This window comes from Tachypleus tridentatus, chromosome 11 (assembly GCF_004210375.1).
Source record: "Tachypleus tridentatus isolate NWPU-2018 chromosome 11, ASM421037v1, whole genome shotgun sequence".
Lineage (NCBI taxonomy): Eukaryota > Metazoa > Arthropoda > Merostomata > Xiphosura > Limulidae > Tachypleus > Tachypleus tridentatus.
In genome coordinates, this window is record NC_134835.1 from 50,993,485 (window position 1) to 51,019,208 (window position 25,724).

Consider the following 25,724-nt stretch of genomic DNA (forward strand, 5'->3'; position numbering starts at 1 on the left):
ATCTCACTCGGGAAAATATAATTAAAGTAGACGCGTTCTGAATGTTTTTAAATGCAACGAACAAGTCCTTTCGTCCTTTCTGTGACTCTAAAAGAAATATAAGTACATATTATATCAGTTTGAACGACATAGTTTATAGTAACGTGAAGCAATCAATTTATACTGGTAGCAGCCGAAAACACAAAAACTGGTCAAGATACAAAATTCAAAGAAAACCCCACCCTCACTTTCACGCACAGGTGCATCTTATTACGGATTCAGTACATGCCGCTGAGTACTGTCAGGTCGAGTCACCCTAGCAACAGATAAGCTGCAGCCTCGACTGGAGATAGAAGTTGTTCAGAGAAACAAACAAAAAACAAAACAAAAAACAATATCCCGTTGATTCTGCAAGGTCCAGCCAATTCAACAGTTTAGAATAGTTCCTAAAGAAGTGGTGACGTCAATCTTGGATACTAAAGAGTTAAACACTCAGCCATCGTTTATTGGTCACGTCTTCTACGGTTGAAAAATTTATTCATGGATGATGCAAATAATAATTATTTGTTTTCTCTAAAACAAAATGATTAATAATAGCAGAGTTCTTTAGAGTTCACAGTTACGTTTAAGAAGCACAAGTTGTAATTTGATAATATGTAAATACTGAATTAACGTATGTATACCAGTTACGATATATACTTGTGATGGGTGGAACTTACAAAAAATGCCACATAGTATGCATAAAGAATTAGATAATTTCAAAAGCTTATGACAACGTTTTCACGTCCATTTTTGTGATACACGTAACTTACACTCACAAGTTGCAGAACAAAAGGTTTAAAAACATTAGAATTCGTAGTTTTGATTGAGCTGTAATGTTTTGTAAGTCGTTCTTCTTGATTTTAAGATGAATATTTTTATTATAATGCACGAGCTTTTGTTTCTTCGTATGCTCACTATCTCCTTTCACAATTTTGGACTGAGTGTTGTCAAAATCGACCATAACAGCAACCGACCCAGAAAGCATCGTAATGGGTTTAGATTTTTGAATTAACTCATGGGGTTAATCAACCCCCTTTCTCAGGGCTTAACAGTATTGGTCAAAGCGTAAATAAAATCTGTAACGAAGTCTGACGGTCTGAAAGTTTTAAATTACCTCTCAGGGAGTAGACAAACAACAAATTCCTAATTGATAAAAGCACGAATTATTATAATACACATTTGAGATGAGATATTAAAGAAGAAAGTAAACATTAAGAAATGAATTTTCCTCATTTTCGTTGTATTCACTCTTCACACTTCCCCTTGTTTCCTAGCATAATTTATCTTGGACCAGCCTCCAATTTATTATGTTACGTATTACAATTTCAGATAGCCTTAAAGTGAGTTAGATTGTAATATAAATTTAAAAGTTAATTAAATGTATTAAATTTATGATGTTTACCAACAAGATTGATACACAAAATATTCTTTCTCAATACGAATATACAAAAATAATACAATTTATAATAACGATTATTACAAATAATGATTTATATACAAAAGTTTTACAAACTTACAAAGAATATTGAATCTTCTATCCGACACGGAACTTCGTTGATATCTTATCGAAAGTTCACGACGAATGAATTAATTCTGAATTGATATACGTACAATTCACTTAACGGAGAGCTAGTTAGCTCTTCAGTGATCCCACGTGTGTTTTTCACTGCTGATGTTATACAATGTCTTCGTAAAAATATTAACGTCCTAAGTTATTCCGCTGAAGTTAAATGATTTGTAATGTTCGAAATCTATAAGTGTTTCTGGTCAAATATCTGTAGTTTCTAGATCAATAAGTGTTAATCGTAGTTATAGCTTTCAAGGTTTACTGTATATTAACTGTAGCAGACCAACGATATATACTCTCTCTTGGAGCGTCGCATTGATTTACGTACATTAGTCGAGGTTCTCGAAAGTTCATTTAGTAACAATACCGACAATAACCAGAATTTACATACACACATATAGTGTCGATTCTTATACTTGAGAATCTTCTACAACTTTCGTGAATAGGCGGGAATTTCGCAATACAGATTTAACATTTTTAAATGCATTTAACTGAAACAAACATCGATATTAAAATAAATATATAATGGTAAATCCGTTACACCCTATATTAACAGAATTTGAACGGGTATATATACTAATAATGATAATACCACTATGTTAATTTTGGCTTTCTTAATAACACTTCAGACTATGATGCATGACTTGAAATATTAGTGATTTATAAACTTAAACATAACTCTGATTAGTTACTATAAAGTGACAAATCATCAACACCAGCATTTGGTCTGTAACAATTACTTATACACTTTGAACTTTTATTGGTAGAAATTTGTAATGTACTTATATTTTTGTCCGGTATTGTAGAATATTTAGTTCATCTTGATTTGAATAGTAGCTTATTTGTTTATTCAGTGAAGATGAACAGATTTTTTAAAATTTCTTTGGATTTTTTAAGCATTAAATTTTAGTTGAATTTGTTTTTACAATACTTTATTAAATTAAATTAGTGTTTTATCTGTGTAATTTAAATTTAGAATCGGAATTACAAAGGATTAAATGTAAATTAATTCACATTTCCAATGTCGATTAAAATCATTGAGAAGAGTAAAAATCAAATTAATTAAGATATTCAAGTATTAGCCTAACATTAGACATTAAAAATACACATCGTATTAATATTTCTATGAAATTCAGGTTATTAATGTCATACGGATTAGCTATAAATAGCCAAATTACACAGCAGATTCAGGAACTGTTTTACAAAGAGAAATTTGAGAGTGACAACAAAGTAAATCTTGAATTAAAATGTGTACAATGAGAGCAAGAATACTTATTGATAACACTTAATAATACAAAGAAAATTACGTTGAGGGATTTTCTTTAGCTGTTGATCAGCCTCTAAGTGCATATGATAGAAGTTCTCCATTTGTTGAACCTGGGAAGAGAAACATTTGCACAAAACCGAGATTGGAGCAGAATCACAGTGATACTGGTAAATCAGAGAAATCGTTCTAGTGCAATATTTAATTGTCTACTTTAATGATTATTTGTATTTACATAGTCAAAAAATAAAACTTCTAGTACATACTATCCTGTACAAATTTCTTAACTACAATCTGTACCCCAGAGGAGTGTTGATACGAAAATAGAATCGATCAAGCATAAGCCTTTTGGCAGTGAGTGACCATCCCGGTATCTAATATTTATCTACCTTACGGAGTTAACGCAGTTTTAAATTAGTTCACGTCTTGTTAACAAGAAAAACAATTAATTAAACGGAAAACACCTTGAAAAATGTTTGAAAGGTTTATTTGATTATATAAATATATCTGAAGAGTGGCATAAAAACCAGGTATTTTTGCACCCTGGGAAGCTTAACGAACTCCTTTCTCACATTTCGTATAATCATAAAGCAAAATCAATGTTGTAATCTAACTTTGTATATATCTTTAATTTTAGGTGGTACTTGCATTCTGGGATACAAATTGCAGACTTAGCAAGCAACAACTTTGTTCTTGGTTAAGCTAATTATAAAAGTATATATGAAAGTTCCCCAAATCATATTCTGAAATATGCATAGAAATACCTGGAAATCCGCGTCCCCTTCGATTTCTGTCTAGGACAAGTACCACACCCGGCTCTTCTTAGCTACGATGGCCCGGCATGGCCGGGTGTGTTAAGGCATTCGACTCGTAATTTGAGGTTCGCGGGTTTGAGTCCCCGTCTCACCAAACATGCTCGCCCTTTCAACCGCGGGGGCATTATTATGTGACAGTCAGTCTAACTATTCGTTGGTAAAAGAGTAGCCCAAGAGTTGGCGGTGGGTGGTGATGACTAGCTGCCTTCCCTCTAGTTTTACATTGCTAAATTAGGAACAACTAGCGCAGATAGCCCTTGTGTAGCTTTGCGTGAAATTCAAAAACAAACAATACTCTTAGCTACGCTACTGTAACTGAATAAAAATGCATTTTGGTTTAAAAATTAGCATATTATTAATGGTATAGTGAAATATAGCAGTTTTGTGACTACAATGGGTCTAAATTTATAAGCTGCAGAAAAAAAAACCAAAACAAAACAAAACAATAACAACTAGTGGATGGTATAAAAAATATGTACATATACTCCGTTTAAAAACATCCAAATAAATCCTCAAAGGTAACAAATCATTTTTTTTTGTTAAAACCAGTATGATGGTCAAATTATAACGATAGTACAAAACTAACATCTTAAGTGTTCTTTAGACAAGAGATAGCCATTTTGAATGTAAAAATTACTACTGTTTACAAAATATTTTACCGATACAAAATTAAGCGTATTTAATCATATTGCTCAATTAAATATTCACAACAATTACAAAACATAACAACCGAATAGCAAGAGTAGAATGGCTTTCAAATAAAGTTATTTTGGACACTATGTCATTTATATGTGTTCAAGAGGGCGGCAGAAAATAGCAATTTTTGTATATTTTAATATGCAAATAGTTTTATAGTTCAAAGCCGGCATTTTACTTTTGATTTTACCGTACCGTAAAATTCAATTAATATAGCATAGTATTAAACGGTATGGCACTTTCTTAATTTATATACAATTATAGTAATATATTTTACCGTAAGCGCACAAAATTGTGTGTGTATATATATATGTGTGTGTGTGTGTATACAAAATGTAAAAAAACGTTTTAGACTTAACGTAATTGAAGTTTTGTCAATTCTTCTCTCGTATGACTTAAAATGAGTTTACTAGATGAATGGATGAAGATTTATTTTAGAACAGATGTAGAGATATCAATTTCTGGAAGTAAAAGTAAACTGCTTGTAGGTATGTGTTTTGAATATTTTTGGAAGCTATTTTTTAGGAAGATAGTTGAATGTTTTGTACTTGCTGGTAATCAAGCAATAAAAAAAACGGTTGAACAGGCCTAGATCTAGGCCTAAATTGAATTCAAATATTAATTTGGCCTTTTGTGTTGGATCTGTTATATGAATAAATTTAGCTTTTTTGTAGTTAGTGTTATCCATACTTTAGAAAGTGGACTTTTATTTATAATAATAGAAATACGATTCGACTATAGTGCTAATTGATTAGTGATACAGATCTAGGCAGTTAAAACTTAGAGGTAATAAAGCTACAGCAAGGGAATTCTGATAGGCTTGCACGTATTTACCTAGACCTAGCTTCTACGCTTAGGCCTATTAGTATTAGTGTTACATATTCTGTTTATATCCGAGTTCAACTAAGGTAAATTATATCTTAATCACCTTCAGATTAGAAATCAAATGAAAGGCAGCTACTCCGCAAACATAAAAATAAGATTGCTTAACAATAGATTAGATAGGATAATTGTGGAAAATTAACCCAAGATTTGTATTTTTTGGCTTTTAACGATATTGAAATTTTTACATCCTTCAGAGATTTAATTGCTTACAGCGTAAGTTAATGCAAGTTATCCACAAAGCTTTTTATTATAGTATTCTTAGTTATAATTTCAATGTTTACATTTAGAAACTAGTAGAGAGTGCGTAACGTAAAGTTTGTTTGTTTTTGAATTTCGCACAAAGCTACTCGAGGGCTATCTGTGCTAGCCGTCCCTACTTTAGCAGTGTAAGACTAGAGGGAAGGCAGCTAGTCATCACCACCCACCGCCAACTCTTGGGCTACTTTTTTACCAACGAATAGTGGGATTAATCGACACATTATAACGCCCCCACGGCTGAAAGGGCGAGCATGTTTGGCGCGATGGGGATGCAAGCCCGCAACCCTCAGATTATGAGTCGCACGCCTTAACTCGCTTGGCCATGCCGGGCCGTAACGTTAAGTCTTAGAACATCAAGGGTGTTCAGGATTCTTGTCTTGTAACAAAATTACAGATTTTAATATGAGTAAACAACTAGTACAGGAGTTGTGAATAGTGAATAAATACGAAATAATCAACTGTTATTTAAGCAGTTGTAGTGTAGTATTTAAGTAAGTGTTAGCTACCGTGTATTTTATTATTTTGCCTTGAAATTGTACAACAGATAAGTTCATTTTCGCGTTAGTGTGGGCCATTAGGGAATTATTTTCGTTTGAGTGATTTTGTGTTCGCAAAGCTACATAAAGCTTGTTGCTGTGTGCACTACAGGAGCTCGATTTCCGGATTTTCTGAAAGTTTGTAGACTTAGTGCTGACCTACTGGAGGACGTTTTCGTTTAAAATTCATATGTAAACTTATGCCTACAACAAAGTTCATCAGTATAAAAGTGAAGGTAGCTGGTAGAAATCGTAAAGAAGAAATAATTTCCTATTGTTACATGGACTAAACTACAAATTGTTTTCAAAAGATAATTTAAAAGAATCTGTTTAAAGAAAGAATGACATTACAGCATTTATGTCAGAAGTACTATTATTCTGACGAAAATAAAATAGAACATTGAGTAAACTTTAACTTTGAAGATGATCTCATGTGACAATATTAGAGATTTATTGGAGTTAATGAAACAGTTAAAAGCAAGTCAGAAAAACTGACACAAGATATTGCAAGAAAGAGATAGAGAAATAAAAACACCCAAAGGTAAAGTACAGGATTTTAAAAGGGGAGTTATAGAAAGAGATGACTATTTAAAGAAGAATTACAAACAGAAAAAATTGATGAAACTATTGGAGTTGTGAAGAGAAATTATAACAACAAGATTATAGAACCACAGGATGATGTGAAAGATGTTAAGAAAGACATCATTGAGGTGGAAAAGAACATTAGGAATATAATAAAAAGATCTGGAAAAGAATTATTAAAAGCAAAGGTTAAACCAGTCATGTCTCTTTCAGTATTGGCTTAAGAGTTCCAACTAGAACATCATCTACTACAAAATGTGAAATAGGAGAATATATATATATATATATGATTTATACCTACTACCATTAAGTTGTGTCATCTGTTACAGAAAGGCCTTCCTGGAATATTTCATTTACGACACTCCCAAGTCAAAGTTTCAGAATTTAGGTGGTGAATTTGACCTTCAGCTAATTGAGAAACTGCAGTGATAAAAAGGTACCTTACCAGACTTAGTTCGAAATCATTTCCTGAGTGAACAAGTGTAATGGTGAACAACAAATCACCTATTTTGCTCATGAAATGGTTGATTGATTGCTTGTGATTAATTTATAGATGCCATAACAGAGAAGGATATGAGAATTAGCTTGAAGGAAAGAAAGTGTACCTCTTTAAATGAAGCTTTCTAGTTGGTGGAACTTGGATCTTAAAGTTACATGTAAACTACTAAATAAACTAGTTAGAAGTTTTAGGAACATCAGATTCTTTGGAATTGAAACTTAAACTCTCCCAGACAGTAGTTTAGAATAAACTGAAATAATTAATCAGAGAACTAGTTACACAGAATGGAGGAAATAAACCACAATAAAATAGGTGTTTTAAGTGTAATTTGAAAAAAAAACATACTGTGAGGAGCTGTAGATTAAAGTTTATAAAGTAAGAAATCCTCTCAGAGGATACTATAAAGTGGGAACTATTTTAATTGTCGGAAACATAACCATTATAGTTAAAACAAAGGGAACTATTTTAATTGTGGGAAACATAACCATTATAGTTAAGACAAAGGGACCAACAGCTGTTATAAAATAAAGAGACGATACTCTGATGATATGTTTCAGAATGCAGTCAGATCAAGGAAACAACAAAGAACCAAACAAAAATAAAAAAATACAAGAACTAACTGGATTTATAGTGAGAAGTTCAGCAGAAAGTACTGAATTTACCCCAGATGCGAAAAGAAGATCATTAATGAAGGAATACTATTGTCCACAAGTTCATGGGCTTATGCAGTGTGTTGATTGATGCTGGTTAAATAGTTACAACTATTCAACATAATTTGTTAATGAAAGGTGGGAAATTGCCTCCAGAGATAAAGAGTGAAGAGAGCTTGATGTGAAGAGCTGGTAGATTTAAAGTCCAGCAAAAGAGAAGTTATCATTACTGTAGGAAGCTCCTATATACCTAATGGTATGTAGATAATTGATATTGAGGAGAAGTGCATATTTGGAACTAATAGGCTAGGTTACTTCAAACAGCTTCACAGTATATGACCAGTAAATTCCTATGTAGGGTATGGTAATTACCACACAAAATATTGAAATGCTAAAGAAAACAAAGGTAGTTATTTTATCACTAAGAAGTGAAATACTCATATCAGGGATTATCAGTAATAAATCTTATCTCTAATGACTTAAACATACTTCAGTGTGTCCTGAGGAATTTGTGGTAGGGAGAGATGTTGGACATTACTTTACCCTGGAAAGACTTGAACCATCTAGTAATAAAATGAAAGGTTGATATGATATTGATTGTGATAAAACTTGATCTCTTCAAGGTAACATGATGTATAATTTTCAACACAAGAAAGGGCAGACTTCAAAGTTAAATAGGTGTTCAGAAGAGCCATACATTATAATGAAAAGAATCAGTGATGTAGCCTACAAAATCCAGAAAAATAAGTGATCTAAGTGAAGGTCATCAACTCTGATAGTTTTTGGAAATATATCTGGGAGAGAACAGCCAACAGGTAACTCTGGAGAAGAGTTTGCCAGCAGAAACTCAACTTGCTGAGGAGGTCAATTTTTCTGTTGAGACCACTTTTTGGAGGTCATCAAGGATGGAGCTGCCAGTTGATTCACTTGATCACCTACATAGGAGAAACTCCCCCAACCAACAGGACAACCAATGATGGTTTGGGACAAAATGGCATCCCATAGGCCTAGAAAAGAAAATCTCTAGACAACTTGGGGAATGGAGAGTTTAGTATAGGTTTTATTTTTGTATTAGGATTGCTCAATGGGCTTCACAGTTCAGGAAGAGCCAATGTTATGGCTACATTAACTTAAATTTAGATTTTAGCTACAGGGTATGTGATATTAATTCCTGGGATATCTAGAACATTGTATTTGAGAGATTTTGAGAAGTATTTAGAAACAAAGACTGCAGGTATGAGAAGACAACTGGTTTTTGAGAGGTGAATAGTGAGTGAGCAATGAGTAATTATTTATTTCTTAATGATGTAGTTTTAGTGAAGTATTTGGATAAATGTTAGTTATCATGTATTTCAGTTAGCTGTGAAATTGTATAAGTTAGTTTATTTTTATGTTAGTGTATCACCATTAGTGAGGTATTTTCATTTGAATGTCATTTGTAAACTTAAGTCTTTGAAGAGTGTACAAGTGAAAGCAGGTTACAGAAATGTTAAGAAAGAAGTAATTTGTCATCCTTTTGCTTATTGGACTTCAGATTATGTTCACTAAACAAAATAACAGTGTTACAACAATATGTGTAGGGCATGGTTCTTTTGTTAGACAGGCACCTCAACTTCAAAACAAACACTAGGTAGCATGCCTCACATCGACAATTAATAATCTATAAGTGAAACTGATGAACCTAATATAAAAAATACTAATACTTTTGCATCATATGTTAGTTTTTGTTTATGTCATTCAACCTACCTATTACTGTAAATATTTTCTGAAAAAATGTTTATATTTGTTTAAAACTTCATTTTGTACTCATTTTTATATTAATATTATCCTGCTTTCAAGATAATAATGATTTGACACAGATTTACATGTATGTTTTTTAGATTTGTTGTATGATATGTTCTGTGTGTGATAACCCTTTGTGACAAAACATTGTGAACATTAAAAATATTTTTTTATCATTTACTATTATATTCTATACAAGTTCTCCCCTTCCTTTTAACATAACATTAAAGGACAACATAGGACCTTTTCTTTCATCTAGGCTACTCTATCTACTAAATCAAACTAAACAAAAAGCTCAAAGCAATACTTTATCATTCAAATATTTATCAAGCTCTTTTTTAACTCCATTAAATTAACTGCATTTACTACATATGATGGCAAATTGTTCCAAAGGACAAACACTTTGTTAGCAAAATAATGTTGACCTAGCTAAAGATGATTTCTACTTTGCAAAAACATTTACATTTGCAACCTCTGGTCTTACCATTTTCACTTTTAAATACAATAGTAGGTGATGCATCTTAAAAACCTCAGTTAAATCCCACTCTTCAATGTATCGTGAGAAAAGAAGTTCAGATATCTTAACCTGTCTGTATATGATAACATTTCAATCTCAGGTATCATTCTAGTAGCCCTTTCCTGAACTCTTTCTAAGGTAAGAAGCCCAAGACTGAACACAGTATATCAAATGTTGTGTAATCTATTTAGAGTTGTATTCACTATTGCTGTAGATACAACTTAAAATACTATTTGCTCTGTCACTAGAAACACCACATTGCTTAGACAATTTAAGAGACTGATAAACCAGAACACATTTTTTTTCTTTCATAACACTGTTATAATTATCATTCAAATTGTAATATCTCACATCACCTTGCATTTATTATAATTGAAAGCTATTTAATTTACCAACTCACCAGTTGATCCAGGTTCTTCTGTAAAGCAGCAGCATCTGTATGGGTGTCTTCTTGGAGGAGGAACAAAGTAATGTGAAATTGTGAAGTTTTTAAAAAACCATAGACATATTTTGAATGAATAAAAACAGAACTATGTTTCTTGTTTTTCAGAAAGGGCAAATGACTTTTCTCTCTACTGTAGATGTGCCCATGCCTTTCTGACTGGGAATATACACAAATTTAATATCATCCACATATCTAAATAATTTATTGACCATTCTGTTGTCTGTGTCACTGATGTAAATCAGAATAAGAAATGGTACTAACATTGAACCCCAAGGTACCCCACCCATAACTCTGTTTATAACAACCTTTTGTTTTCTTTGGTCTACCAAGTTTTCTATCTCCTTATCCAACCTTTCTCTCACACCTATAGGGATAACTTGTTTAAACAAGATTTTTGTATGGTGTCACTTTATCAAAAGCTTTTTTGAAAATCCAGGTACATGAAATCCTCAGCCAAACTCTATCTGATGAAACTTTGTAGAATGAACGGCAACTGCCTGTTTTGGAGACCAAAGTGTAGAGAACGATGTTTCAAAAGTCTTCCATCTTTTGTCCTGGTGGATTGTGGAGAGCATGTTACGATTGGTTGGATTATTAGTGTTTCTTATTGGAGGAGAGATTTCCTATAGATTCAACCAATGGCAGCCACAGGTTACTCATCTCTAATCTGGAATCTGTTAAGTGAAGGCTTAATAGTGTTAATATAAAACAGAGATTCGAAACATCATTCTCTACACTTGTGTCTCCACAACAGGCAGTTGCCATCCATTCTACATAGTTTCATCATGAATACTCTTGTCTAAACAATCTGTCAAAGAATACCTTTATCTGTATAAGCATTAACCTCTTCAAAGAATCTCAAAGATATTATGCATATGCATAATTTAATACTTAATATAAACTATGAATATTGAATAATAATTGGGTTGTAAACAAATAGAAATTTAAGCAAAGTTTTAATTCTATAAGCAAAGATCTAATTAAAACCACATATCATTAATGCATTTTTTTCTCTCTGTAGTGTCTAATGAAATACATATTTTTGTATTTAATGAGTTTTCCTGTGGAGAAGGATGGCTTACAAACTGCAGCATATGTAATTTTATATTTTTCTTAATCTTGTTTTCGATAAGTTATCTATATTAAGTTTGTATGAAAGTTATATTTGTCATATGGCAGTAGTATTAGGCTTATTGCACTTTTTAGTAATATTTTCATTTGATCTCGTAGAGTTTTCTGAGAAGGTAAATGTATAATAGTATTTCAACCACACAATGTATGCCGTAAACACTGGTGACAAAGCGTTTTGCTGAATACCAGAAGTCATCAGGTCAGCTTGAACCCAACAACCATAGTCTTAGCCATTTGTATCAACAGAATAATGATGATGAATTAAACAAAATTTGGAAGGTGTTATAAAAATAAATTTTTTTATAAAAAACAAATCACAACATAGAAGTGAACATACCTGTTCCATGGAAATTTACCTTTTAGTGAGAATCCAGGGGTTGAAAATGTTTCAAAGGCTATGAAATGTCAGGCATTATATTTTTAACAGCATTAATTTCAATTGTCTAATTTCACTGGAAGCCTGTCACCTGCCATGTTTGGTGTGCCATCAAGATCGAGAACCACTGCTTTATCCTATTGAAACAGTACTATGGTAATGCAGGATTATGAAATAAACTGAAATTTATTTTTAAAGCAGAACATGCTACAGTTTTATAATTTGTAACAAGAAATAATTAGCGAAACAATATTATATGGTTGACAAAGAAGCAGATTTTGATGTAAAAAATGAAAAATTAATTTCTTGAAACTGTGTCTGTCGTATTTTCATCTTGCAAACTTATAATGAAAATCATAAATCATCAGCTAATTTTTTCTAATTTCATTCTGAGGTACCCAGTCAGCTCTTTTCTCAAATGTTGAGTCTAAAACCAATTTCCTCATTCATAATTATTCATTAAAGTCTGTGTAAACTTTTTATGTACTGGTGTTTATAATAATTGTTTATTGACTATAATGTAGATGAAGAACAGTGTTTGCCTGTATTTTTTTATCATTATAAAAAGTGAAGAAATAGTTGAGAGTTACTGTTCAGAAAATTTTGTTTATTTATTGTAAAGCTTTCATTGTTTATCTGTGCACTTTTTGCAGAGAAACTGTTGAATAGTACAGGACGAGAACTTAGGCGAGCATTATTTTCCCTGAAGCAAATTTTTCAGGTAATTCATCAGATAATGCATGATTTTCTGAAAACACTTGTCTAAATTTATAAATGGATATCTTTATCATAGGTTAATAAATTATAATAGTAGTTGTACCTGCATTCATTAATACTTCTGGCACTGCATAATTGGTTGTGTTGCTCCTACCGGTCTTGATGCAGAAATTTATTAACACGTTTGAAAGATTGTTAAAACATTATTGTTAAATGATATCTTATCAGCTACAAAGAAAGATACTTGAGTTTTTTATTTGTTTTTTTTAAAGTTTGGTATAAAAAATGTGGTTTACATTTAAGTTGATAGTGGGTAGTCTGTTAAATGGTGAAATTTAAAGTTTCAAAATTGTAATGATTCAGCGAGAGATGTTACATTTCTTCAGATAATGAGTTACAGTTTGATTTGAGAACCTATCTGATCCAAAATTTGCCTAACCATTACTCTAAGCCATTACATCTTATTTAATTTTATACTTTCACATGTGATAAGCATTGATGTTTGATTATATTATGTGGTCACTTGCTTGATAATATTAAGTGTGGCAACTATTGGATATTTAATACTTTAGATGCTTGACAGCATACAAGGATATAGGTGTAGTATGCATGAGGCTTTACTTCATGTCTGATCTTGAATATATGGGCTGAGGAGTGATCTTAATATGTCACCTCAACTTAATTTTTTTTGTATTTTGTTTTGAAATAGAGGACTAAGTCAATAATCCATTTACTATTTAAATTTAATTCACAAGCTAACAATCAAATCCTAACATAATGGAAATATAGGTTTGATTTATAACTTAAAGGAAAACATAGGTTTAAGTAATTCTGTGATATGTGTCAACTATACCATGTTACATCAACAGTTTATAAACTTTGTGCACTCAGGTTAACCAGTTAATAAGTTATGAATCAGTTTAAATACAAAGTACAAACCTTGACATTCTTAGTTTCAGATGATACATAATTCCGATACAGTACATCACCTACTCTCTCTCAGATATAGCTATTGTTCAGTGCTGCTCTCTGTATGAAAAACTTTTTTGCATGCCGAGAGCCTTGATCTCCCACATATCCCACAATCAAAATTATTCAACTGCATCTTGCATGTAACTCTTCATGCCATAACCCTTCACCAGTAGGAGTGTGACATACTCTCCTAACATCCATGACTCCTTCTGTACGATTCCATTGAACTTTCACTCCTTGTTTGGCAATGCTCAAGTCAAAACGTTTTTTTATTTTTCTCTTCAATTTTGTTTTCGTTTTGAAACTTAGTGAATTATTTTTGAAATTCTTATTAAATTATTTTGTAATTTATTCCCATTTTTTCAAAAGTTCATGAATATAAGGATAACTTTCTTTTTTCCAGTTTTTCATACCTTTATTCTTACACTGTTGTGTTTATTCATTCATATTTAACCATGAATTCTGAATCCAAGTTACCACTTCAGAAGTATTACCATTTTCTAGCACACTTATACATATTTCATGTGGGTGCAGCTCCACTATGTAATTATCAGCTCTCATTCCTTGTGAAATTGATCATTGCATGAGTCAGCCTTATTCTCCTGATATTGCTCATTTTCCTCCTGAACATATCCAGCCCCTTTCCTGGATATTAGAGTTCATGCAGAACATTTTCTTTCTCAGATGATTGATGGTACTATCATGCCTCTATGTGGGCTTTGTATTGGTTTGGCTTGGTTTACTATATGTCTGAATGCCTATTTCTTAACTGTCAACAATTGGAATCGATTTTGTTTGTGTGCTGGAGAGAGGAGCTGACCATCCTATACATTTATGCCATACTCAGTTTCACTACCTTTAACTTACTCTGTTGACTCTCCAATGGTACTTGTTCACTATCAACCCCCTTTCTGAGTGCTCCACTGAGAGCCTGAGGAATATTTAACAAATACTCTCTTCCTGATTAACTTCATATTAGCACATTTTTTTAACACACATTGTTTCTGTGTTTTTGAGTTCTGGGGAGAAACATTGTATTGTCTCAAGTTTGTTTACCACATACTTATTTTCAGGACTTGGTTATGGCCCCTTTTTCCACTGAGACTTTGAAATCCAATGTGAAATCAGTGAGACAGCAATTGATCCTTTCATCTTTCATTGTTTACACTATGTAACACAAAATTTGTTCCTGGATAGTATGTGTTATTTTTTAATTGCTTATGTTGTAAAAGTACAGAAAATAGCCATTATTCCCTTGAAACTTTGGTTTAGAAATTAATCTATTTTCTATGTAAAAATTGGCAAATTTACACATTTTCATTTACATAAGGTCTGAATAAAACAACATATGAATCAAGATTTACATGTATTTATACTAAAGTTATACAAAAATGTTTAGAAGTGAGTTGTTTTTCAAGATTTGCAACTGTATTGTAAATCACTTTCAAGTATCAGTCCCTAAATAGTCTTCCATCATGTTTTCATTATACACTTTTTGGTAGCAGTGTTCAATGTCAAGTATATCTTGGTGGAAGCACTCACCTTGCTCCTCTGAGTATGCTCCCATGTTCTCCTTGAATTTATCAAGATGAGCCTAGATGTCAAAAACTTGGTTTTTGACTTTGTTAGACCAAGATCTTTGATCAAATCATTGAGGTATCTTTGGTTGGGATAGTATGGGTTTCTCTCCCCAGTTGCACCTCTGAAATGGTAATCTGAATCTTCAACATCTACCTCCTCTTCTGATTTGCTGCTTTCCTCTGAGGATGGCTGCTTTCTCTCTGGTGGAGTGGGTACAGGGAGCTCAGGGCAGCGTGGCACTGGGGTGATGGATGATGAAAGGTCCTGATACATGATAGCAGATGCATTCTTGCCAACCTGACATTTGGATGGGTCCACCATGCAGAAGTAGCAATTGCTTGAGCGGTCAGTGGGTTCTTGCCAAATTCTTGGAATAGCAAACTTAATGGCTCTCTTTTCCCCTCTGTACCATCCTGCAAAAGAGCAAAATAAAGTTATTATGAGAATAAATTTATTTCATCGAAAACTAATGTGTAAGAGGTTCATACAGAATGTTTAATGTGTGATATTTTTTCTATACTATTGGAAATTTAAAAAAATTTAAAGTTATTTAAATTTTAAAATCTCTAAAATTTGTATAATATAAAATCTTATTATTCAAGCAAGCAAAAATTATCTGTCTTACCTTCTAGAGTTTTTTGCAGTGCTCTCAAGTAAAATAAGGTGCCCAGGGTTTGTCTTGATCCCCAACAGGCATGCCGAAATATGCCTTGTAGGCTTCACACATTTTAGCAGATACTCTCACAGAGTACTTTTTTGGTCTTGTCTTGATAAATTGGCCACATACATAGCAGAATGCATCTGGAGAATGCTTGCAGTTTCTTGATGCCATCTCTGTAAAATCAGATTGGTCTATATGTTCACTTAGACAGCTAGAACTAAACTGAAGTGGTAAGCCCCTGTATATATATATTACTATGGAAAGTTCTAGAAAATTCTTAAAGGTTCTTGAAAATTCTCGTAAGTTCTACAACATCCAAGAAAATTATCTATCAGCTGCTCAGCACTTAATCTACGTGGAATGTTCTGGAAAATGGGTACATTTGAAAATTTCATTACCCAGGTCACAAAAGCAAAGTTTGAAGAGAAAAATAGGTCTTTTCCATTTACTTTAGGCATAAGCAATTGGGAAATAACACTTTCTGTCCAGGAACAAGAAAAAGTAAAAATTTTGTTACATAGTGTTATTTCTCTCATTCAGAACCTTAACAATTCCCTATTACTATTTCCCATCCCACTCCTTCCCAGTTCCTACATCTGATAATTTCTCTACTTGACATATTTGATACAGGTCGACATGCTGCCAACAGTACTAGCTACCATCCAGTAGGGGCTCTACATGATTGATTTTTTTCCAGTTGTTAGATTTTACCATAGATCTTTGGGTTACTTGTGTATTATCTGAGGGACTAGTTATACACTTCCTATATCCTCCTTCATTACCTCAGGTACTGGTTGCTTGTGATTGATCTCTCATGCACCAATAAATTTTTCATTCTGCCTCACTTTACCATGATGTCTTATCTCACCTTTAGATGAGCTTTTTCTCCAACTCTGTAGATGACGAAGGTAAATGTCTTGAATACTTATCTGCATATTTCATTAGCTGAGGTGTTGTCATTTGTTTATTCATCACAGGGTAGCTTATCAGTTTTACACCCTATTCTTAAGGCTCACTTCAGCCTCATATGTCTTTTGTCAAGTGGTTATGACTTTTGACCAGCATATGCATATTTGGAGGTTATGATTATATAATTACATGGATGACTAGCTTCTATTAGCTCATTCAGAATGGGAGTCTGCCCATCACAATCATCTGCTACTTTTGGAGGCAGCTTGACTGGGTTTGTTAATCAAATTGGAGAAGTTCTTTTTTATATCTAGCAAATATCTTGTCAACTTGAGTATCTTTTTTTCAATACCCAACTCATTCAGTCCCAACTTTTTCCTCTTTGATTTTATTTGATGGATCTTTTGGTTCTCCATGCTCTTACTGCTCCTTCTATTACTGGTCTTTTGATCAGGAGTTTTTACCTGTTCAACCCACTGTTCCTCTTATTACAGATTTTTTCACTTAGCTGTCTGATTAGAAGACTTCATTCTCCTCAATTGTGGGTTATCAGGCTATCTCATACTACACTTTTCATTTTTCTAGATTTTACCTCTCCTTCTCTTTCGCTATTGTTTCATTCCTTCCAGATTAGTTGACCTCCTCGGCATATTCCTTACAGGTTGGGATGTCGTTGTGGTTCTTCAGTGTCTTAATTTACCTCCATTTGAATCTGTGTCTTTGTGTTTGATTTTTCACTTATCCCTTAAGACTTTCTTCCAATCCTTCTGTGGCTTGTGGAGATAATTCCTTCTTGTCACTGATTTCTCATCTAGTTTGATCCAGATAGATACTATGCCCCATATATGCTCTTCATTGTTATATTGCCCACATGGTTTTCTTTTGTGGCAAGTACCCCCTGTTCAACTTTTCTCATTCCACCCTTTCCAACTGGGTTTGGCTTATTTTTCCTTGTCTCCTTTTTCTTATAATTTGTTGCAGGTGTCTTCTCACTAGATTAAGCATCTTGCATTTTTCCTGGCATCTCATCTTCATAGGCTGTTGGAGGAAATTCTTCAGTTTGGCTTGTGGATTACACTGTATACATTTATCTTTCAATATCTGCATTGGATAACAGTTTCTTCCTCTTCAGATTATTGTCTTTCACCTGTTGCTATTTTTCAGACTTCAGTGAGACAATGACTAGGTAGATTATCTTTTTTTATGTATATATTTCTTTTTGTTTTTTTAAAGATCCTACTGTGTGGTGAGTGGTGCCTGTCCATGTTGATTGAATAGTTGTAATTTCCACATACACTTTTTGCACACTGTTGAAATGGGGTGTTCCACAAGAATGCAAGTAGGTTTTTTCCTTAAAATATATTTGCTTCATTAATATGCCTATTCTAGATCATGCTAACACAAGGTCTTTGTTGGTAAAGTAGAAGAGGGCAGCTGCCCATTCCTTAGATTGATTAAATCAGGAGATGTTGGATTTTCAGAATAGTGTTTCATGGTCACCCAATGAGCTGTCTTCACCACGTTTTCCCCATTTTTGTTCCATTGGAATGTTGGAGTTCTTTTTACTTTCCCATTCCAAGCTGCTGGGATAATGAATAATGGAAGTATCCTTTGGAAAGTGATTGATATGTATGATGCAACTTGTGAGGAATCCATTCAGTTGAGAGTAGTGTAATGATGGTCTGCTGGTTTAGAAGATGAGTTGCTTTACAGTCTGATGCTCTATATCTGAGCAGGTTTATCCAAGGGAGTGTTGTAGTTTTGGTGTGAATCATCTGAATTACAGTTCACCCCTTTGATTGAAATCCTTCAACTTCTCCTTATAGATGTTGGTTTCCAGTGGCTGAGTTTTGGATTTGGAGTTGACCAGTCTTCATAAGTTCTCACACATGTATTACAGATATCTCTGTTCCCTTGTTAAATTGGACTTATGTTCATTGCTACTGTGCTGTAGATCACAATGGATGAACATGCTGGTTCCTATGATTATTCCTGTTGCATTATCCCTCAAAGAGTTTCATATTCCAAGGATGTTCCTGCACTGAGGATGGTTCCTGTCTGATTAGTTTTGAGTGGGATATCTCACAATATAGGGACATCTTTATTATTTTGATTAATTGGATGTTGACTTCCCAAATCAGTACAACAATTTATCACTTTGCTATCATGTGTCCTGTTCACAGCTCATTGGGTATGATACCTCATTCTGGACTGCTGAACTTTAGGTAAAGACAGTATGATAATCTTTTCTTTGTATCTCTTCCTTCACCAATTCAGTGTGGAATTTTAGTCATATCTGTGAGAAGAGGTAATGTACTACATGGGAAGTTATAATTTTTCTATATTGAAAATGTATTTCTTATAGTTACTTAACTCCTTTCACACTTCTCCTCTTCGTTGAAAACTGAAACTTCTATTTTCTACCAAAACTCGAAGTGGTAATTCAATATAAACAAACAGCGGTAGCTATACATGTCAGTAGGGTGTGTTGCACACCTGTTGGTGGAGGGCTGTTGTTTGTTCATTTACATACCAGACACAGTTGAACCATTTTGATTGTTGGGTACATGGGAGCTCAAGGCTTGTGGCATGTAAAACAAATATTGTATATAAAGGGAAGCACTGAACAAGTTATATCTGTGAGAGTAGGTAGATATATCAGAAATACAATTTCAGTGTTGAAAAATGATAAAATTCAAACTATAAAATTTCAGATGTTAACTTAGGTATCAATAAAATCATAATTTGGTTCAGTTTATAAATTTCTGAAATGGTTTGCCTGATGATGTGGTGTTTGTTGTCAGTTTGAATTTGTTAAAGCTTTTCTGGTAAATGTAAGTGAAGAGCAATGTTGCATGTGGTTTTGTTGTATGGTGAGTGGCTTTGATGAATCAAATTACACATCTAACAAATAATTACATATTTTAGTTATATTAAGTATTTTGTATCTAACAATTATACTATAAAACTGGGGATATACAAGCATTTCATGTGAGTTATCTATTTTGTTTTGTTCTCACTAATATGAGAGCTCAACCTTTATTTAAGAGTGAAAACATTGGTTCAGTTTTAGTTGATGCTCGGTTCCATAAAATGTACATAGCCAGTTATGTGAACTGGCTATGCATAATAATTTTTTTTCCAATTTTAATATCTCACACATTATTATAAAACACAAAATAACTATAATTTCTAGAGAATCTTGTTAAAATTACAGAGTAACATAATTTGTAATATACATCCCCATGATGATATCTAGATAAAACAATGAATTTTTTAATTTACATGTATATTGGAAAACCTTTAACTTTTATAATGTTGGAAGTTTCAAATATCCAAAAATAGGAATTTCAGGTGTTAGAAAATGATATGTGTCAGATGTAACTGTTAAAGCAACTGAGACAAGCTTATCAATTTTTTTTTTTTTTTTAATTTCATAAATAGTGCTGAAATGTAGGAGAAATCACAACTGTATCATCAAAATGTGTTAATACATTTATACAGTAATCCTACTTCAAATTTATTCATTAATTTCTGAAACATTGCTGATACATTACAAAGTCTAAATAGTAATACTTGAAATTAAAATATTCCTCAATATAAAAATGTTAGGGCTAATAGACACCTGTTAAACACATGGTGTAGCCTAAACAATGTTGTTCAGACAGCTAACCTACTCTTACTACTACTCTTTGTATCTCACAGTAAAGTATTTATATGCTGTTCCTTAGCATACATTTTTGTCACATGTTTACAGTATTTTAAATATCTGTGTAAAGTACAAATCAACAATAAATACAGAGTACAGAATTGAGATCAATGGCAGTCATTATTATGATTGACTCTTAAGTTATGGCATGATATTTTAAGCTGTAATACTGGCTTAGGCCATTGAAAATAAGACTTCTTGTAATGTGAGTAGTAAGTAGTTATGTGATTTATATTTGATAGTAATAATGAGTGGTATATAAATGCTTGCATGCCAAAAGATATTTGTGTTTGAAATAAGAAGTAATGCTGAATTGGTTCTTCATACTAATAAACCTAAAAAAATTGGAAAAGCTGTAGTTCATGAACTTCTGAGTGAAGGCTAAGGTTGAATTTAATGGAAAGCAGAGGTCTAACTTAAAAGTTACTGACCAATTTTTATTTAATTTTGCTAAAAAAACAAAACAAAAATCCCTAAATATACAAGAGGAAACATAACATTCATTAAAAATCTATCTGCCTGTTCCCAAGACTTCTGGAAGAGAGTTGTCTAAGGAATATTTCTAGAGGTGTTGTCAGGCTTTTACACGTGTGTGTGTAGCTGGATTCTTTACAGTAAGTGTCTGTGACTTGTTGGTGACATATTCCAACAATAAACAAATAGCAAATAGTCCACTTGGTTTGAGATAACATATTAAATCAAATCAAACATATATACAGATGTTTCTTACACAGTTAATTACTGCAGTCATGTTAAGAACTTTAAATAATTGTCTCTTTTCATCAAAGTATGTACAGGTTAGTTGAATTACCTTAGAACAGTGCTTCTTAACTGGGAAAATGGTTTACCCAGGGGTAATTGAGATCAGAATTAGGGTGAATGAGTATTATCAATTCTACAAGAAATTCAAGAGCAAAAAAGTAATTAATTATTATTACATATTATAGTTGGAGTTTGATGTGTTGTTAAGCCATGATAAAGGATTTTGCATTTTAATTTACTACTTTTGTCTTTTTTTTCAAACTGGGGTGAATGAACTGTTGTGAAAAACATAGAGGTGTGAATAATATTGGAAAATATTGATAAGCACTGAGTTTGAACACAAATGACAAGACAAATTTTTCTTCTTTACTTGTTATTTCAGTACAATCTGTGATAATTCACTTTTAAAATAGCTACTATACACTCTTTATGGCTAAACTCACAACCACACTGTTTAGATCTAGCTGTCTATCCAATTAACTTTATAAATTGAACTATTTTGATATATATTTATAAATAACTGAGAGCTAGAACTTTCTATGCACTATGAGATATTATAGTATAATAATAATCAAGAAATATTTAGAAGGTTCTGGTAATGTGATGCAATAATATAACAATGGTCAATTTATGACAGTTGAATTATACAATATATGATTAGCACAGTTACTTAAACTTGCAATATCTCTAATAGTTTCTGATTTACAGCCCTGTAATATTTAGTTCTTTTTTTTTTTGGCAAATTCATTTTTGGGCAACTTTGGCTACTTACAGCAGTAAGAGTAATGGTGGTAGAAGGCTGAAATTTGCTGCACTGACTGAATTAATCTCACAGAATTCAAAAATTGTCTCTTAGGATTTTCATAATGAGGCTGTAAAATCACCTGAAAACCCAAAATCATAAAAAACATTGGTTTATTTAATATGCCATAGCTCTAAGACTTAATATGATACAAAGCTGATTTTTTTTCTAATATCCTATAACATATCAGTTGATAAATCAGCAATTATTGTAATTAAAAGTCTGTTAGATCTCCTGTAAAAAAATGTAGCTGCATGCAACTTTTTATGATTTAGCTAAAAGCAGCCCTACTTCAGGCCACAGTTTGACCATGTCACCAGTTATTCAGCATTTTCAGATTTTTACCATATATTCTTACATCTGAATATGATCTACAAAAAAAAATCAGGATGGTGTTCAACTACATTTTGAGTTACAATTTTTAAAGTATCCTCTGACCATAAAATCAGGATGGTGTTCAACCTACTTTTTGAGTTATAATTTTTTAAAGTATCCTCTGACCATAAGCTATGGCTTATTACATAAACCAATGTTTTATACGATTTTGAGTTTTCAGGTGATTTTACAGCCTCACTATGAAAATTCTAAGAGAGATAAGCTTGGTTTAAGACCATTTTTGAATTCTGTAAGATTAATTCAGTCATTGTAGCAAATTTCAGCCTTTTACCTCCATTACTCTTGTAGCTTTAAGCAGCCAAAGTTGCCTGAAAATGAATTTGCCTAAAGAATTAATATGAAATTGCCAAAAATTTAACAGAGTTGCCTGAAAATGAATTTGCCAAAAACAAAAAGGAACTAAATTTTACAGAGCTGTAAATCAGAAACTATTAGAGATATTGATCTAATCTTTGGAATTTTTCATTATATGGGAAGATGAGCATATGTGAATGTTTTCAAGGCATTCTGTGGGGTCACCTGCAGCCCCCTGGATGATTTGACATGGAATGACCCATGTTACACTTACTTTCATGTATGAAGATAGTCATTTCCAGGTTACCATATTTTAAGTGTAATTTGCTGTTCTCAAAATAAATGCTCATTTTCTATGTACTGATCCACTATAAGATTGTCAAGGTTTTATAAATTAAAGTTATAATATTATATAAATTGCATAACTAAAAAGTCTTTCCTGAAAGTTTATCATAAAACCAATAAGGAGGCCTTTTTTTTGCCTCTGAGGGGTATTGTAGATGACTTCATACTGTTTTATGTAATTTGGGTTTGTGAAAAATTCTGTTAAATATGAATTAAAATCCAATTGAAATCATAAAATATATTAACTTTTCAACTTCATAAAAAAGAGAATTACAATTTAGTATAATTGAGCAATATTATCCTTGCATACCACAGTATTTTTAATTATTTTAAAATTTAACAAGCTAATATTAATGACTACTAGTACTGTTTTCAGCTGCTGTCTATTAACTATAAAATATTGAAATAAGATATTTGTAAAATAAAGTGTAAAGTGTATGAATATATAAAGAAACTTGTTTGAAATTTAAACTTGGTAATTTAGTGAAGTATTATTCTAAAAAAATGTATTCACTAGAATTCCAAAAATGAAAACCTTCCAGAAACCTGTTATTGTGTATTAGATGTCATTTAACTTTATGTTATAAACAGTATTCATATTATTTTGTTTTCTATAAAGATTTATACATTTTTTAATATTTCTTTCAACTTAGGATGATAAAGATCTGGTACATGAATTTGTCCAGAATGATGGTTTGGCATGTCTTATCAAGGTGGGGTCTGAAGCAGACCAAAATTATCAAAACTATATTCTACGAGGTGAGTGCATAGAATTTGAAAATTATGTATTGTATTGGAATGAGCTTTAAATGAACTTTTTGTAGTATTAAGTAGGTTAGATGCTTGAACTGTAATGTATAAATATTGTAATTTTGAATTTTATGGAAAAATATATTTCTTGGAGATGAAAAGATGTAACAAAATAGGGAAGCATTACAAAATTAGCAGCATTTTATGGTTTTGTAACAAAACATTCATAACAGAATTTCAACTTCAATATATAAAATTATATGAAACAAAAATTATGAGACAGTCCAAGTTGAGACTTATTTGCCCAAGATTTTGTGCCTTGTTGCTAAGTATAGAATGTCCTAAAACATTTTCTTATCTCTAAAATTTGAGTAATTTATAATCTTATACTGTCTTCTTATTCAGCATTTTTTAAAGGAGATAAAATTCTAACTTTTTCTTTAGTGCTGAAGATAATACTGTCATTATTGTTGGGCAAGAACATTTAAATTTAATCATAATAAAATAAATTTTGAGCATTCAAGTAAATGATGAATTAGTATCCATCTAAATAGTGATTCTGAAGATTTTGTGAAAGAAAATTATTTGACTTATCTCTAAGTGACAAATTTAATTTTATTCAGAGATTTTCATTGCATATTTAAGCATCATATTTTTCCTGTTCTTTTTTTTTTATTTTTTCTTTCAGGAGATAAGAGCTTTTCCTTTGTTTTTTTATGTATTTATATCACATAGCTTTAGGCAGTTGCTGATAGTAATTTAATAGCATTTGCTGTAAATTTGCATTCTTGTAGCACTTATCCATTATGTATGCAAATTCTAGAAAGTTGTGCTTAGTTCGTAAAACCTTCTTGACTAAAAATGAATAATTATAGCCATAGCTTTTACCTTAGTCTATTATGTGTTAACTTGGTGTGTATGTGTGTTTGAGGTATCTAAGAAGGTGAGTTTATTTTGTCATTTAAGTAATTTTCACTTCAGATTGCAGAAAAACCTTACTTTGTTAAGTTTACAATGTCAGCAATGACATATAATTTGAATTTTTCATGAAATGAAAATATGGTATCCCAAAAATATATAAATAAAAACATTGCCACTATTAATTAGAATTTATATTTTCAAAATGTCCAAGGTATAGATTTGACAATACTTAAACAGTTACCATTTAAGTCAATATTATATTTATTCAGTATGGAATTTGCTGCACCTACTCATATAATTTATTAATAAAAACAATATCTAAGGTATTATTCTCATATATCTTTAATATCAACCCCATTAGAGGTATCACTTTGAGATTTTAGTTGTTATGGATACAATTTTGAATTTCATTATTTAAAATTATCTTTGACAGCATTGGGCCAGGTGATGCTATATGTAGATGGTATGAATGGAGTCATTGAACACAATGAAACAATTCAATGGCTATATTCACTCATCAGTTCTAAGGTAAGAACAAGTTGACTGTAAAGAATATAATGAGTTTTGTGATTTATTGTGTACTAGTATAATTACACATTTTTTGTATGAATAAGATTTTTATGGATCATTTACCTAGCATTTTGATCTGTTTGTTGGTCCTTATTTTTCTGTATGTTTGTAAGAAGGTAAAGTATTCAGATGAAAGATGGTTCAGCTTTGTATGTTGATTTTATAATGAATTATATAGGTTAAAAAACATTTTTCATGGGCTTGATGCCTAGATAACATTGATTAAAGTACCAAGTGCTTTTTGTAATTATATGTAATTACATCAGTAATTGTAAGATGGCAGATCAAACATTGAGTTGAATAACACAGGT

At 31.9% G+C, this 25,724-nt stretch overlaps 1 protein-coding gene across 4 annotated transcripts in view; it reads left to right on the forward strand.

Moving 5' to 3' along the window:
• Positions 1-25,724, forward strand: part of LOC143232138 (FH1/FH2 domain-containing protein 3-like) — a 172,772-nt gene that overhangs the window by 93,574 nt on the left and 53,474 nt on the right. For all 4 annotated transcript variants that reach the window (XR_013017391.1, XR_013017392.1, XM_076467225.1 and 1 more), the window contains exons 6-8: positions 12,678-12,745; positions 23,826-23,931; positions 25,277-25,371. Coding sequence is in view for 2 of the 4 variants with exons in the window: in XM_076467225.1 (XP_076323340.1) it covers positions 12,678-12,745; positions 23,826-23,931; positions 25,277-25,371 (269 nt within the window). In the remaining 2 variants the exon portion in view is untranslated. The remainder of the gene's footprint in view (positions 1-12,677; positions 12,746-23,825; positions 23,932-25,276; positions 25,372-25,724) is intronic.